Below are 16247 nucleotides of genomic sequence, written 5' to 3'. Positions count from 1 at the left end.
TGGTTGGGTCGCAGTAACTTTATTGTAACAGAGAAACCAGGCTGCAGTAGGTCTACATTATTAGAGTAGGTGGTGGTTATCTTTCTAAAGGGTGAATGGAGCCCGAGCCCAGCTGGAGGCGCATGAAGGTTAAAACCAAAACCAGAATATCCTCCTGCCTGGCTCAACCCCGCATCCCCCGACCTGGGACGGGAGACGAGTGGCCGCACAACACTGCACTAAGGTACGAGTCCAACTGGGCAGAGGCGACATCCCGGCGGGAGACAAGCAATCACTGAGGAGGACGCTGCAATAATCTGTTAACCATTCTCCGCTATTCTTTGTGGAGAGAGGTGAGGGTGTGGGGTGAGCAGTAAGTTATGTTCTTCATTCTTCAGATGAGTAAGTGCTATGGGTGGGGTTGATGGTCAATCAAGCAGAAGAGGGTGAAAATCTAGGCTGGTTATAGATCTTTGTGTCTATGGAGAAGAGCAGCGCTGACAGAAGAGAAGGGAACATTGAAATGCCCACAAATAAGTACCAGAAGCAGAGCCTTCTCGCTCTTTTTCTTAAGTAAGACCGGAAACAGCATCTTTTCGTGTTCCTGGTTGCACTAGCAGCCAACGTGCTAGCTTTCACGAAGCTCGGTTTCTGCAATGTGGTCTGTTGGTGAGGCTGCTCAATCCGGGAGCACGACTGTGAGGCTGACCATGATTGCTGGAGCCAGGTCTTCTCACAGAGGCATCGACACCATCAGGTGCTTCGGTTAAAGCTTCTGGAATATTACAATGGTGTGATTGACAGGTTTTTGGCTATGACGTTCTTGTACATGTAAACTCTTTCGGAAAAGCTGGAGGTACACAGATGAGGGAGATTTTGGTTTAGAGCCACAAAGTTCCACGCACCAGCCACAGGTGCCTCTGCCTAGTTCCCTACACGTCCTTTGCCGAGAAACCATTCCATCGCTGAGTTTTAAGTACTGTGGTTGAAAGAAGTGATCCGCCCACCACCACCCACCCTCCCTCTCCCTCCATGTGCAGCCCGCAGCAGCAGAGGACGGCAGGGGGGTTGTCTCTGTTTCCTCTCATCACGGACATTACTTGGTGACCTGGTGAATGGCATGGGCAAGGTAGCCCACGTTGCCGGAGGTGACCCCTGCCACGGAGATGCGGCCGTCCTTTGTCATGTAGACCGAGAACTCCTTGGTCAGCCGCTCCACCTGCAGAGAGAAGAATGCTTGGGCATGTCCAGCTCACGCGAGTGTGTGTGTGTCCCCAGCCCTGGCCTGGCACAAGAGCCACGTGTTTAGAAAAATAGCCGAAACCGGTTTGGCTCAGTGAATAGAGCGTCAGCCTGCGGACTGAAAGGTCCCGGGTTCGATTCCGGTCAAGGGGATGTACCTAGGTTTCGGGCACATCCCCAGTAGGGGGTGTGCAGGAGGCAGCTGATCGATGTTTCTCTCTCATCGATGTTTCTAACTCTCTATCCCTCTCCCTTCCTCTCTGTAAAAAAAAAAAAAAAAAAAAAAAAAAAAAGATAGAAAAATAACAGAGGCTCTGTGTTTTTTCCACTTAAACCCTAGTCCCAGAATTTGGTGTGTTAGCTTAGAGTGAAAGGAAGGAAAGCTACTTTAAAATAGGGTGATGAATTCTGAGGAGGAACAGGTGAAAAAAATGTCAGAGTCAGCATTTGCAGGAAAAACAGATGCAGGATCCAGCTGTGGATCAGCTGTTTCTCTTTCTAATTTTCAGGTCCCTGCTTGTTCTGGTCTCTCTTAGCGAAGCAGTGGTTATCTACTTTATAAAAAACGATGAAGACAACTCCTGCTTTTTGGAAGTCTGCACTTCCCGGAGGATGCAGATAGGTAAATGACTAATAAAAAACAAAGCAAAATGAATGCTACATACATACTTCATGTCCCTAAAAGCCTCCCAAATGACTGTTTTCGGGGTAATCCTGAATAGGTAGGCGCCCTAGGACTGAGTAACTGGTCTGCTACCGAGAGTCCACTCACCTGCTCGGGCTTCAGTCCCGTGAAACAAAACATGCCAATCTGGTCGGTGATGTGCTGCCAGTTGTGGGAGGAGCCCTCCTTCTTAAGGTTGGAGACCAGCTGGGTCCGCATGCTAATGATGCGGTCGGCCATGCCTTTCACTTCCTGCAACCTGTAAAAAGCCTGGGATGCAGCTCAATTCTGGCCAAGTCCCGTTAGATACGCCACAGCTCACAGCATTTTCACCTTCCTTGAGTACTCCCTAGTGGACCCTAGTGTGTCCGACTGAGTCATATGCTGGTCCAGGAAGAAAAAACTATTTTATAGCATTCTGTTTTATACCCAGCTGGCGTGGCTCAGTGGTTGAGCATTGACCTATGAACCAGGAGGTCATGGTTAGATTCCTGGTCAGGGCACATACCCGGGTTGTGGGCTTGATCCCCAATGGGGGGCATGTGATGGATGATTCTCTCTTATCATTGATGTTTCTCTCTCTCTCTTCCTCTCTGAAATCAATAAAAAAAAGATTAAAAAACAAACAAATACTGAGTAACACTACCTTAGAGCTCAGGTGCCAAGGTATTCAGATGGTATTAAAATAAAAACAAAATTATGATTTTCTTCAGGAAGTTTTCCTCTGTAAGGTACTTCAATATGAACTTGAACTTACTTAACCTGGAGATGATGGAATAAAAGGAAATACCATCTTTGCATTATGTTCGTCTCTCTGAGGGGAAGACCAATGTATTTATTGGAAAGTGCTAACAAAAGGCACTCTTCTCTCCCTGGCTCCTTCCACATGTGGTAGCTGGGTGATGCTGGGCGTCACTAGTGGCTGATTATAAACAAGCTTTGAAGACTTAGTGGGGGGAAGGGGGTGGCTGGGGCGGCGATGTGTCTTTACCACTGCTTTCGCAGATCGGGGCTGTTCAGAACGGTGGAGGCGATCCGGGCCCCGTTGACAGGAGGGTTGGAATACATGGGGCGAATCAAGATCTTCAACTGTGACTCCACCTTTTTGGCCTCATCGGCATCTTTGCAGACCACAGTGAAGGCTCCCACACGCTCACCTGAAAAGAAAGAATGGATCTTGTCTAGTTCTATCTAAAGCAAATCATGATTACATGTGCTACCCATTAGCTGTTTCCAACAGAAACACCACAAAAATAACTCTTATAAGTAAAAAGTTTTTAGCAACCAGGATGGTGAATCTGGGTACGACAGAAAGGTGAATACTCAAGAGTATTTAAAGGTCTCTTTCTCTTGCATACATCTTTGTGGCTCATAGAATAGTCACTGTTTCGAGAAGCAGTAATCAGTTTTCTCTGCTGGGAAAATTCAAGGACACTAACGAAGATGTGGTTAAGATCAGTACAATCCATTTTACCTGTCTTTCCTCTCTGGGGAAGGAGGGACAGGGACAACATACACACATACACACCCACACATGCAACCCCACACCTGTGGGGCACCCCTCCCAGCACTTCCTCAATGTCATCAGAACACACGAGCACTGGGCCCTTCACTTTACCGTATAAGCCCATGTTCTTGGCATAGGACTGGCAGAGGCAAACATTAATGCCCTGTTCGATGAAGTGGCGCACAGCCCAGGCATCCTTGTTGCCATCGCCGCTGGCAAAGCCTTGGTAGGCCATGTCGAAGAACGCAAAGAGGTTGTTTTTCTGGAAGGAAAAGAGAGGATGAAAACTTCAGGCAGCCCCTCTCAAGATGCCCAGAGGGTCACTGTGCTTACTGGGACCAGGCCTGCCTCACAGAGACAGAATCAACACAGTCTTCTCCCCAGGCAGCCTGACAATGTTTCCGTTTCCTAAGAGTTCAGATATCAATGTGCATTTCTTTATTCCGGTTGGTATGGTCCCTCAAGAAGACAAAGAAAGGAGAATCTTAATCTCCATCTCCCCAGGCAGCTGCTTACTCAAATGAGAACCTCGTTTTAGGCCCTGAGTGGTTGGGTAATTATTTCAGTTTAGTCAGCACAGGATCAGCATCAGCCTTTCTGGAGCTAATGTCACCCTGGCAGACTCATCTTATACCCGGGGCTCAGGGGCCGACCACGTCAGAGCCATCTCATCCTGAAAGTGCTCTCCGAATGCTGCTTCTCTCTTTCATTCTGTTTGCAGCTGAGGTTTGACGAATGTAAAGGAAGGGGAACCAAAAGGAGTGACAATGGGGATGCAGGCGACAGGAGTATCTTCCTCCCTAGGAATTCTGGCCCCATGAGTGACAATGGCGATGCCGAGGGAAGTGGCAAGGATAGGAGGGGACATGGAAAAGAGGAAAAGGATGAACAAGTTTAACCACTGACCAGGACAGCTGGAGATCCCACCAGCAGACATGTGGGGCCAGTGGATGCCTACGATACAGGCCAGGCAACGACAAAGTCTTATCAGAATTTCCTAGACCCGGCTGAGGAACAAAAATTATCTCCACCTTGCTCATGTAGCATCAAGTACAGAATTGTTAATCTCGAAAATGCGGAGCTCTTTCCTGGCTATTAATAAATGTGTGGACCTGGCCGGTGGGACTCAATGGTTGAGTGTTGACCCCTGAACCAGGAGGTCACGGTTCGATTCGCAGTCAGGGCATATGCCCGGGTTGCGGGCTCCATCCCCAGTAGGATGGTGTAAGAGGCAGCCAATCAATGATTCTCTCTCATTACTGATATTTCTCTCTCTCTCCCTCCCTCGTCCTCCCTCTCTGAAATAAACAAACACATTTTTTAAAAAAAGTGTGGAAATTTCATGTGGGCTCCCGGCAGTTGTCTGTTCAGCTGTTGCCAGTGAAGCACCGAAGGCTAGTTACCACACAGGACTGTCACCAGTCAGCTCGGCCCTCACCTTCACCACGGAGGCTATCTCCTTCCACTGCTCGGGGCGAGGGTCCACGCCCGTGGGGTTGTGGGCACAGGCGTGCAGGAGGAGGACACTCTGCTGTGGCATTTTCTGAAAAGACAAACAACCGTGAGATCGCTTTGCAGCTTGACAAGGAGTCAATTTTCCCGAAATGCCACAGGGTCACTATTACTTGGTAAATAACAAAAAGAACCCAAGGTCTGGAGTTGGCTCATCCTCCGTATTTTACATCAGGTGTTGAGACCACGCTGGGCGACCTCAAGTCTCCACAAGGAGGTTTATTCCTGATTCCCCAACCCCCTCTTCCCCCACTGAGAACCACACTTACGGAAATGTCCTCCATGGCGCCCGTGAAGTCAAAGCCGCACGTCTTGGGGTCATAGTAGCGGTAGCCCTGCAGCTGCATGCCAGCGTCCCTGAAGATGGGCGTGTGGTTCCCCCAGGTCGGTTTGGGCAGAAAGACATCTCGGCTGAACTTGAAAAATCTTTGCTGAGAGATGGGATGAAAGGGAAGGAAAAACAGATGAACGGGGAGGCGAAAAAAGTTGCTCTATTTTACGGAAAAGACATTTTTCTCTCCTGAAACACAGCTCCTCTCCCTGAGTGAGAGCCAGTACTGACTAAGCAGCGAGACTGCCCGGGGGAAACCCAGGCTCTGACAGCTATACGGCCGTGTGGCCAAGCACCTACCGGGCCTCACTTTCTTCATCTGTAAAATGGTGTTAACTGAACCTCCTTCAGAAAGATTAACTGAGTTAAACTATAAAAGCTCCTAGTAACAGGAAGTGCTCAATAAATTATATTCATTATTATTATATTGTCTTACTATAATTATAATGTCTTTGTGATTTTTTCTAAGTCCTTTAATTTTTAACCCCTGAGTTCATTTATCAGGGAATGAGAAGTCTTCCAAGGTTGTGGAGACAGGAAGTCTACATCTGAGTCAGCAAACACACATGCGGTAGAAAACCCCGTCATCCTACAGCTCTTTGCTGAAGAAATTTCCAGACTCACCAGAAAGCTGGCTCCGATCCTTAAGGCCCCGGTTCCAGAAATGGTCTGCACGGTGACATACTGCGGGAGAGACACGAGGTCAGTGAGGCACCACTCCTTGAGCTCAACAGAGCAGAGGCCAAGCGCACAGAGGCTGACGATACCCCCAAATGAGCACCAGGAAATGAGAGAACGACACTGCTTCATTTCCCCATTTGCTAAGCCACAGAATGACTGGACTCTCCTCATTGGTTCCCCACAGGGCGGTCTCCTCAGTTTCCAACAGCCCTGCTGATGCAGAAGCTAATTCCTTACAGCCTGTTAGTAGCACCATCCCGTGTTACGTGAGACTTTCAGGACACAAAACCCCCACCTCCCCAGTGGGGGGGAAAAAGACACTAAGAACAGTTACCACATTTAAACATTATTGTAGAAGTATACAAAATGGAGTGACTCTGAACATCAAAGGTCCTTGAAAAGTACCTTAGACTAACAGTACTACATATCAAAGGTTGTCCAAGAGGCTCCTTGTATGAGTTTTCAGAATCTGAAATGTTAATCATTTGGACAGATGCCTGAGTAGATCTGTTTCTTCAAACCAGTCCATGTTAGGAGATGAGTAGGAAACCACAGTGTTGTTTTTTGAAGTCACCACAGAAGCAAGGCTCTACAAAACACCAACCTGTCTTCTGGACTGGTGGGCACTGCATTAAATGGGAGGAACCCAACCAACAAACCCTTTCCTAGCCAAACTTGGTCTCTGCAAACTTTGGCGTGATAAAAATAAACACCTGACTGTAGATCTGATACCAATGGTTCACAAAGGCACAGCAGTTTATAAAAGGCAAACTGATGTTATTTTTAGATAGGCCAGTCGCATACTTAGGTAACAATTGACTAGAGGTACACAGACTAAGCAAAAGTTACAGAAAAAACCCCAGAAGTTTTCACGAGGGGTTAACAGGTGGTTGACTATATGGATATTCAAACCATATCCTGTCCATGACTTATGGTCATTGCTTCATGACCACTGGGTCAAGGTTATATGTTTTACTCTGAGTCAATGAACTAACCTGTGGACTTAGACCAGTCTTGTAAATAAAATGTATTTATTCTGTCCTTGGCGTTGCGGAGGGGAGAAGTGTGGGCGTAGTTTTGCTACTTTGTGTGTTTTCCCCAGACTCAAACAGAAAAAAAAATTTAAACATACGAATGTATCCATTAGAGAAACATATATGTTTCAAAAAGAAAGTAAACTATAAGGCACATGAGCTGTTGGGTCAGGTGAGCTGTTTGGTGGCCCGCATGCATGATGCTAGTCTCTACCACAAGTGTGGGCCTGCATGTACTCCACGGTGCATTCGGAAATCTGTGTGCAAAAAGCTTATGTGCAGTGACCTTTAGGGCCACCCCTCTTCCACGAGAAGGGACCCCTCAGGGAGCCGGAAGGAGGTCACTAAGGGACACTTGTGCTCCCCATCACGGCTGCAGTGATGCTCCCTGGACCTCAGAGAGGAGGGAGGCAGCAGGAAGGGCGCAGGGCTGTGAAGGACCAGCGGAGTGCCCGGCTGGTCCCAGCTGCCAGAGCCTACCTGTGGCCTGTTTCCTGCTTGCTTCCTCCACCTAAGCTGGAAGCTTAGGGCATGAGGGTGGGGGCTAAGTATAGGCCTAAAACTAGGCATAGTTTGGAGTTTCTAAAGCGTATTTAATGTAAAATGAACATAAGCCCATAGAAACTAACAGAAAAGCAGTGTCAAATCTATCAAATCACTACCATATTTTTGGAACTGGTGTTATAGGAAATCTTTTATTTAAGTAGGGCCAATTTATTAGCTAAAGCAGAGATACTAGCAAAAGCGTGGCCATCTCAAAACCATCACCAAGCACAAAGTGATGTTTCTTTTCTTACTTGTTTTAAATTGTTTGAATTATCTCAAATGTATCTAAATTATTACATTTAACGACAGACCCTGTATGACACCGGAGTCTGCTCACTTACCCGGCCGCTTTTCAGCACTTCGCTGTTCTCGCCCAGGGCCAGCTCTGCAGACGCCTTACAAAACTCAGCCAGTCCCCCGATGGGCAGGTATTCCTTGTCCAGATTTTTTGCAGCAATCTGGGCCTCTGCCTAGACAAGAGAAAAATCTTCTGTTTAGCTCTTTTCACCTGGAATTACCTTGATTAAGACAGGTGGGGCAAAAGTTGGTTTATAGTTTGTTCACATAGAAAATAGTACAATAATTAATAAATAATAATACAAGAATAAACTGTTTCGTGTACTCACAACTGTAAACCTAACTTTTGCCCCAGCCTGTATTAAATGTTTTCTACTTAAATTTTGGAGGTAAAGTTTTATTTTTTTTATTTGGAGATATTGTCCCAGAAGAAGGATAAGTAGAATACTTTATATATTATATTGCAGAACAGAAATATTTAAATTAATTTTAAAGTTCAGTTTTATGTGGATGGGTATATAGTATCTCTTGGTTACCATTTAACCTAAAATGGCATTCTTGGAATACACCATAACAAGATTTAAGAGCAACACTTAAAACAGATATTCTATCTATGTAATAAAAGGCTAATATGCAAATCTACTGAACGGCAGAATGACCGATCGCTATGACGCACACTGACCACCAGGGGGCAGACGCTCAACACAGGAGCTGCCCCCTGGTCAGTGCAGAAGCCGGGCTCACAGCAGCGGCAGTGGTGGGAGCTTCTCCTGCCTCTGAGGGACCCCATCCCAAGTGCACGAATTTCGTGTACCGGGCCTCTAGTAAAATAATAAAAATCAAACAAAATACATAAAAAGGAAGTATTTCAAGATATATGCCAGTCTAAGAACTTACTAGCTGTGTTGACCTGGGCAAATTATTTATCTTTCTCAGCCCGTTTCCTCATCTGTTGAATGAGGGAACAGCTGTTACTACACCCCATATGGTTGAGGTGAAGAGCCGATGAGCTAATGTACACAAGTGTGTGGTGGGGTTCCAGCTTACAACAACAGCTACATTTGCTGGATATTCTAAACTGATTTGAGACCAAAAGCACACCCTGCTTCTTGAGTCCTTTTTGCTACTAAGAGACTTGTAGAGATGATACCTAATGTGCACTCCTATGTACTCAGAAATTTTTCTTCAGTGGTTCATTCAGCCCCCGCTCTATTACCGCAGTGGCTCATGAGGGCGTAACAGTTCAGGTGATGAGAGAATACTCTTACCCCAGAGTATTCTGAACTGCCACTCACGGTGCCTAGCTCTGCAGTACGGAGGAATGACAGACACATCACCATCCACTTTGGAAGTGGCAAAGCAGCACATTCATATTTCAATGGAGGAGGGACAGATGCAAAGGAAGACATACTTTCTTTTTTTTTTTTTAAATATATTTTATTGATTTTTTTATAGAGAAGAAGGGAGAGGGATAGAGAGTTAGAAACATCGATCAGCTGCCTCCTGCACACCCCCCACTGGGGATGTGCCCGCAACCAAGGTACATGCCCTTGACCGGAATCGAACCTGGGACCCTTCAGTCCGCAGGCCAACGCTCTATCCACTGAGCCAAACCGGTTAGGGCAACATACTTTCTTAAAAAAGAATTGTTCTCAGAGGATTAGTTAAATTATAACTATAATAACCAATAGTAAAACTACTAATAAATATGCAACAAAAATAAAGAAAAGTATTCTATAGTTCAATAGGAAAAAAGGACAGAGTATGTCTGTGTGAGAAGGTGGGCTTTATTAAGGCAATTAAAATGAGAGAAATGGAAAATAAGAGTAATGCCCATCCATGAAGGCCTAATTCTATGCGTGAGACAGCATTGAAATTCTTGGTCCTTTTGTGTGCTCTCAGAATTACATATGAGCCCTAACCGGTTTGGGTCAGTGGATAGAGTGCCGACCTGCGGACTCAAGGGTCCCAGGTTCGATTCCGGTCAAGGGCATGTACCTTGGTTGCGGGCACATCCCCAGTAGGAGGTGTGCAGGAGGCAGCTGATCGATGTTTCTCTCTCATCGATGTTTCTAACTCTCTATCCCTCTCCCTTTCTCTCTGTAAAAAATCAATAAAATATATATATATATAAAAAAGAATTACATTTGACATTATGGCTCTTTCACAGACAATCACAGAAATGCAACCTTAGGAAAGACCATGGCACTTCCAATGGCTCTCTCTTATAGCCAAGGGGACTGCAGCTCAGACAACCTGATGGGAACAGTTAGTACCAGAACCTGAACCTGGGTCTCCTGGCTCCCCGTCCAGCGGTCTTTCTGCCGCTCCCTGGGAGCTCCCGTCAGTGTACTTGTCCCAGCCAGGCAGGAGATGGACGGCACGCTCACCTTCCGGATACTGGGGAGCACGTAAGGCTTTCCATTATCGTCCCGGTAGGCACCGACTCCCAGGTTCATCTTTTTGCTGTTGGTGTCTCTTTTAAAGGCTTCTGTGACTCCCAGGATGGGATCTGGGGGCCCCATCTCCACATGGGCCCACCAGGAGCTGAAATGGGAAAGACAAGACATCAGTTACAGAAGCAAGATTCCCATGGCTAGAGACATCTTGGATCTGCCACGAATCCACTTCAATGAATGGTTGCATGTTTACTGTGCACACGGTAAAGCAATAGGCACCATAACTCAATAATGCATAAGACCTCAGAGCACCTCGCAGAAGGACGGGGAAGACCAATAATTTCAATACAAATCCTGTAAGAAGCGGAAGGGGCCACCTTCCTGCATCACCCTGGGGAGGACAGGATGCATGCGTAGGCTTTCAATGCAGTCCAGACCTGACCTGAATTCCCAGGCAAAGACTATTTCAAGTAATTTGGCGGTGAGAAGCTGAGAATGGTAAAAGATGAAACTAGAGAAGCCAGCAAGGACCGGTGTAAGAGGATAATGTGTGACAACTTCCCCCCACCCCAAGGGGCCTGGGTTTTTATCCTGTTCCCAAATTTGTTAAGGGCGTCATTTGGAGAGCTTGTTAAAACATTTCCTTGGCCCCACCTTGAATGTAGTGAAAATATGAGAATCATTAATTTTTTTTTGGAGGGGGCAAAAAAATGTAGTGGGATAACTTAGTGACATTCAGAGTATTCCTTTCATCAGCTGATGACAGTGATCAGGTAAGGGGAGGGACGTGAATATACTTGCATTTTTTTTTCAAATATATTTTTTATTGATTTCAGAGAGGGGTAGGGGGAGAGATAGAAACATCAATGACGATGAGAGAGAATCAGTGATCAGCTGGCTCCTGCACACCCTCACTGTGGATCAAGGCCACACCCGGGCATGTGCCCTGACTGGAAATCGAACTGTGACCTCCTGGTTCATAGGTCGACACTCAACCACTGAGCCATGCTGGCCGGGCATGAATATACTTGCATTTTTAGAGCCAGTCTGTAGAATGAGGCACAACTCTGCCTATCTCACAGGGATTTTATAAGAATGAAAGGAGTTATCCTATGTAATAAAAGGCTAATATGCAAATTGTCCCCTCGGGAGTTTGACCGCTTGCTATGACGTGCGCTGACCACCAGCGGGTGGCGAGGAACAAAGGAAGGCCGGGCAGTTGGGGGAAGGAAGGCCCTGATTGGCCCTGATCGCCAGCCAGGCCTAGGGACCCTACCCGTGCACAAATTCCATGCACTGGGCCTCTAGTTAACTATAAAACAGAACAGAGCCTGGTACAGACTGAGTACTTGATATTAGCTGGTATCGCTGTCACTAAGTTATCCCACTACACTCTTATTTATAACCTCTGTGCCACTAAGCCTGGTGAGGAAAGTATGCAGAGAATTCAAGGCACACGTGGTCACAAGGCTTTATGATAAAATACAGGTCTTTCCTGCTTTTCAATAACTTAAGTCTTTTCTAGAATCTCGGGAGATATTATCATTCTTCCTCCTCAACAGTCCCACTGCCAGAACACAAAAACGCTCTCATTTTGTTCTAGGCTTCCTGGTTGCTCCAGTATCTCAGCAACAGCAAGAAACAGGTATCCCCAAGCAACTCTGAACAGGGCCTAAAGAAAGCTTTTGTTGCTTCCTACCCACAACTCAGACCCTGGAAACACGTAGCCACCTGCCTGTCTATATCACTGTCATCAGCTGATGAGAGAAAGGAATACTCTGAATGTCAAGGACATATGATAGAGCTTCTAGTAAGCAATTTTCATTTTTAAAAAGATGGCTCTGTCTCCATGGTTGTCAATCAATGATGACAGAGCCGTTGCTCCTAACCACGGGACAGACGTACCCTCGTTACATGGTGGGAAGGGCATGGATTTGTCACATTCTTTAAAACGTTTATTTGGCATAGAAATCCTCTCAGAAGCAGGGATAGAATTGAGAGTAGAATCTTTTAAGAAGAAGTCTAAAAGCAATTTGAGTATATTCAACCTTAAAAATCTAAATACAGGAGCAGGGATACTCAATTTGATCAGTCCTACATCAGTAATTATGTTCAGGTCCTCCATGTCCTTCATTATTCCACTCCTTAAAAGGGCAAAGACTCTCTGTCACATTGTAAGAACTTTGATTTTTAAAAAAATATATTTTATTGATTTTTTTACAGAGAGGAGGGAGAGGGATAGAGAGTTAGAAACATCGATGAGAGAGAAACATGGATCAGCTGCCTCCTGCACACCCCCTACTGGGGATGTGCCTGCAACCAAGGTACATACTCTTGACTGGAATCGAACCTGGGACTCTTCAGTCCACAGGCCGACGCTCTATCCAGTGAGCCAAACTGGCTAGGGTAGAACTTTGTTGTTTTTATTTTTTAAAATATATTTTATTGATTTTTTTACAGAGAGGAAGGGAGAGGGATAGAGAGTTAGAAACATCGATGAGAGAGAAACATCGATCAGCTGCCTCCTGCACATTCCCTACTGGGTATGTGCCTGCAACCAAGGTACATACTCTTGACTGGAATCGAACCTGGGACTCTTCAGTCCACAGGCCGACGCTCTATCCAGTGAGCCAAACTGGCTAGGGTAGAACTTTGTTGTTTTTAAAATATATTTTATTGATTTTTTTACAGAGAGGAAGGGAGAGGGATAGAGAGTTAGAAACATCGATGAGAGAGAAACATCGACCAGCTGCCTCCTGCACATCTCCCACTGGGGATGTGCCCGCAACCCAGGTACATGCCCTTGATCGGAATTGAACCCGCGACCTTTCAGTCCGCAGGCCGACGCTCTATCCACTGAGCCAAACCGGTTTCGGCAGAACTTTGATGTTTTTAAAGAGAGCGCTCTTGATAAAAACGAGTGCTCTAGGGATGAAGTTGAGACAGACAACCAGTGGCCTACAAAGTGATTCCTCTCAATGAACTTTGCACATAAGCTCGAAGCCTGAGCTATTAAGCAATACTGACCAGACAACCAAAATATGTTAGGTACAAAGTATTCCGATAAGCATTTGCAATTTAAATGCCTGGCCGTTCCCCTGGGAGTCTACCTAGCAGTTTTTAGTTTTTGTGTTTTTTTAAAACATCCTCACGTGAGGACATGCTTATTAATTTTTAGAGAGGGGGTAGGGAAAGAGAGAAACATCAATGTGAGAGAGAAACATGGATCGGTTGCCTCCCGTAAGCACCCGGACTGGGGACTGAACCCACAACCTTGGCATATTGGGATGACACTCCAAGCGAGCTCCCTGGCCAGGGCACAAACTATTAAAAAACACACACACACACAGCCCTGGCCAGTTTGCCTCAGTGGATAGAGCGTCGGCTTGCGGACTCAAGGGTCCCAGGTTCGATTCCAGCCAAGGGCATGTACCTTGGTTGCAGGCACATACCCAGTGGGGAGTGTGCAGGAGGCGGCTGATCGATGTTTCTCTCTCATCGATGTTTCTAACTCTCTATCCCTCTCCCTTCCTCTCTGTAAAAAAATCAATAAAAAATATATTAAAAAAAAACAAAACACACACACAAACATTTTACACCCGCAGTTCCCCTATATGCTTAGGCTTTGATGTAAGATGCAATATTAAAATGTCATATTTGTTTCTATTGCACTGATTAAAAAAAATCAAATCGTTGTCTAAAATAAAAATACTCAAATTGAAAGACATGCAGGCACTAGTCTAAGTGCTGAGATATAACAGTGAACAAGGCTGGTCCAGTCTTCGTTTTCATGGAATTTATATTCTAATGGGCGAAAGGCGGAAAAGAAAAATGAGTCAGGCTCCCAAACTAAAACATGACTAAAAGGTCACGCCCATAGGGATTTTCACTAAATAGTATAAATAGAATCGCAAAACACCCAACCAAATCCATAAAACAAGAGATAATTCTAACAGTACTACATGGGGTGCCCCTAATTTTAGGCACCCCTCCCTCTGCTCCAAATTTGCTGCATAAATGACAATAACGGCTCCCTGATTCTGGGCCAGTCGGTAGGCTGACTTAAAGAGCACACCTGACAGGGAGCCAAGAAGGAACCAAATCAAGAAGCTAAGACAGTGTGAAAGCCTGGGGGAAACTACCGCCAAGAGTTCGGGGCTTTGTGAAGGTCAGATTGTTCTGCTGGCTTCACGACATCATCCAACATCCAACGAAAAGGCCAAGGCATGGGAAAGGGGTCAGGCTTTGCTCGCTGGAGTGAATATCTAGTTGCAACCAGAGTAGGTGGTACTTAAGGGCACTGCCCCCAACCGGCTTCTTGAGAGAATTAAGTCGCCTGGCTCAGGTCTCCACTTAAGAAGCCATTACCAATGCGTTGAAGGCCCTGCACTTTTCCTCTGCAGACACTAGTGTGGGGTAATGTCCAGGACGGGGTAAAAGTAGGTTTACTGCTGTGAGCACGTGAAACCCAGTTTATTCCTGTATTATTATTTATTCGCGTATTATTTTCCCTGGGAACAACTGTCTACCTACGGCTGCCCCGCCCTGCATGTGTAATCTCCCGAGTGACACTGCTCTCGGGGGCTTCTTCCCCCGCAGCGTCTATCACCAGACTGATATCTGGTCCAGCGCCTGGCTAATCACCAGATTGATATCTGGCCCAGCGCCCGGCCGGCTCTCTCAAACTCCCGGTGACGAAATACCGACTAAATGAAAGAGCGCCGTGAGATGGAGAAAGAACGGCCACGCCCCTCCGGCTGGATCTCCTAAGGGCTTCCAAAAAGAGGTGCGCTACACCCCCGCCCTTCTCCGTCCAAAGGCCAAACGGCAGAGGGGAAGGGTCGCAGGTGAGGATGCTATGCGTCAAGGTCACGGGATGCAGAGAGGATCGCCGGCCGGCTCTCAAAGCCGGGGTCCCGGGCACCTCCTCCTCGTGCACCTCCTTCTCCCGGGCACACACACGCGGCAGCCAGCCGCCAGCCCGCACAGCCCGCTCGGCGCGGGGAGGCCACGACGTGTGAGCTCGCAGCCCCCCAGGTAGCCCGTCAAGGGCACACCGTTGGCGCATCCGGTCCCCCGGCCGGCGCCGCAGCCAATGGGCGCGAGGCAGCCCGGACCCCGCAGCCAATGAGCGCGAGGCCCGGCCGCGCCGTGGCCCGTGGGCTCTCCCTGGACTCCCCCATCCCCCCGCCCCTGCGCTGAATCTGCGCCTCGTGACCCCCACCTTGAATGGGAGTCCGGGTGCCGCGGAGGGCCACACTTCCTCACCCAGGGGAACGCGTTGGCACGCTCTCCTGCGGTCTCAGGGGCAGGGGCGGGGGGGATGTAGGACCCCGAGGGTCACTGTGAGGCGCCGCCATCAATCCGAGAAAGTGTGCGTGCGTGTGTGTGTGCGTGCGTGTGTGTCTGCGGTGTCCGTGGCTCGGGGGGGCAGGCCCGTCTCCCCGGCTCCGTCTTCCCCGCTTACCTGGCTCGGGCAGAAGCCACGCCCGCGAGGCCTGGGTGGAAGGCGGCGGCGGCCCCGGACAGGACGCGGCAGGAGTGCAGCAGGGCCATGGTGGGCACGCGGGCAGTGGCAGCTGCAGGACAGAGCGAGGGCAGCGCAGACGCGGAGGCGCGGGCTCCGGCGGGAGGTAAGGACAGCGACTTCCCCGCGGGGCTAGAGCGGCCGGGCCGCGCCGCGCCACAGCGGACCCTGGCGGCCGGAGCCGGCGCTGGGCGGGCGCGGGGCCTGGGTCGGCCGGCCCGCCCGCAGGTCCGCGCCGCCGGGCCACGTGGTCCCGGAGAACCGTGACGACACTGCGGGTCGCGAGGTGCAGCGCTGGGCGCGCGGAACTCCATTAATCGCGAGGGGCAGCTCGGGAGCGGCGGCAGCTATTATGCCATTTGGAAAGATGGGAACGTGGCTGATGTAGGTAAAGTCGTTTACCTGGCATCATAAAGCCAGTGACAAGGGGGCCGACCCCCAGTCTTCAGTCCGATGCTCCCCTAAGTGCAAATCACCTCACTTTCTATTTTATATATATATATATTTATTGATTTCAGAGAGGGAGAG

The 16247-nt window shown here is 48.0% G+C and overlaps 1 protein-coding gene across 1 annotated transcript; it reads right to left on the bottom strand.

Annotated features, from left to right (window-relative positions):
• On the bottom strand, positions 1–15832 carry GOT2 (glutamic-oxaloacetic transaminase 2). The gene is made up of 10 exons (XM_070397890.1): positions 15660–15832; positions 10184–10340; positions 7838–7966; positions 5860–5919; positions 5174–5335; positions 4831–4935; positions 3504–3654; positions 2877–3042; positions 1994–2144; positions 1–1198 (listed from the first exon to the last, which is right to left on the bottom strand). Exons 1-10 carry the CDS (start codon positions 15746–15748, stop codon positions 1076–1078), a joined length of 1293 nt encoding a protein of 430 aa, XP_070253991.1. The 5' UTR covers positions 15749–15832; the 3' UTR covers positions 1–1075.
• Positions 15833–16247: the final 415 nt, after the last annotated feature.

The sequence above is a fragment of the Myotis yumanensis genome, unplaced genomic scaffold (genome assembly GCF_028538775.1).
Source record: "Myotis yumanensis isolate MYYU_CA2020_CCGP unplaced genomic scaffold, mMyoYum1.0.hap1 SCAF_18, whole genome shotgun sequence".
NCBI lineage: Eukaryota > Metazoa > Chordata > Mammalia > Chiroptera > Vespertilionidae > Myotis > Myotis yumanensis.
This window is presented reverse-complemented; position numbering and strand designations above follow the sequence as displayed.

Coding starts and splice junctions, on each gene's coding strand:
- GOT2 (XM_070397890.1), bottom strand. CDS start 15,748: ATGGCCCTGCTGCACTCCTGCCGCGTCCTGTCCGGGGCCGCCGCCGCC. Junction 5,920..7,837: donor AAGTGCTGAAAAGCGGCCGG/GTAAGTGAGCAG, acceptor TCTCTCCCGCAG/TATGTCACCGTGCAGACCAT. Junction 2,145..2,876: donor CCCGATCTGCGAAAGCAGTG/GTAAAGACACAT, acceptor GGCTTTTTACAG/GTTGCAGGAAGTGAAAGGCA.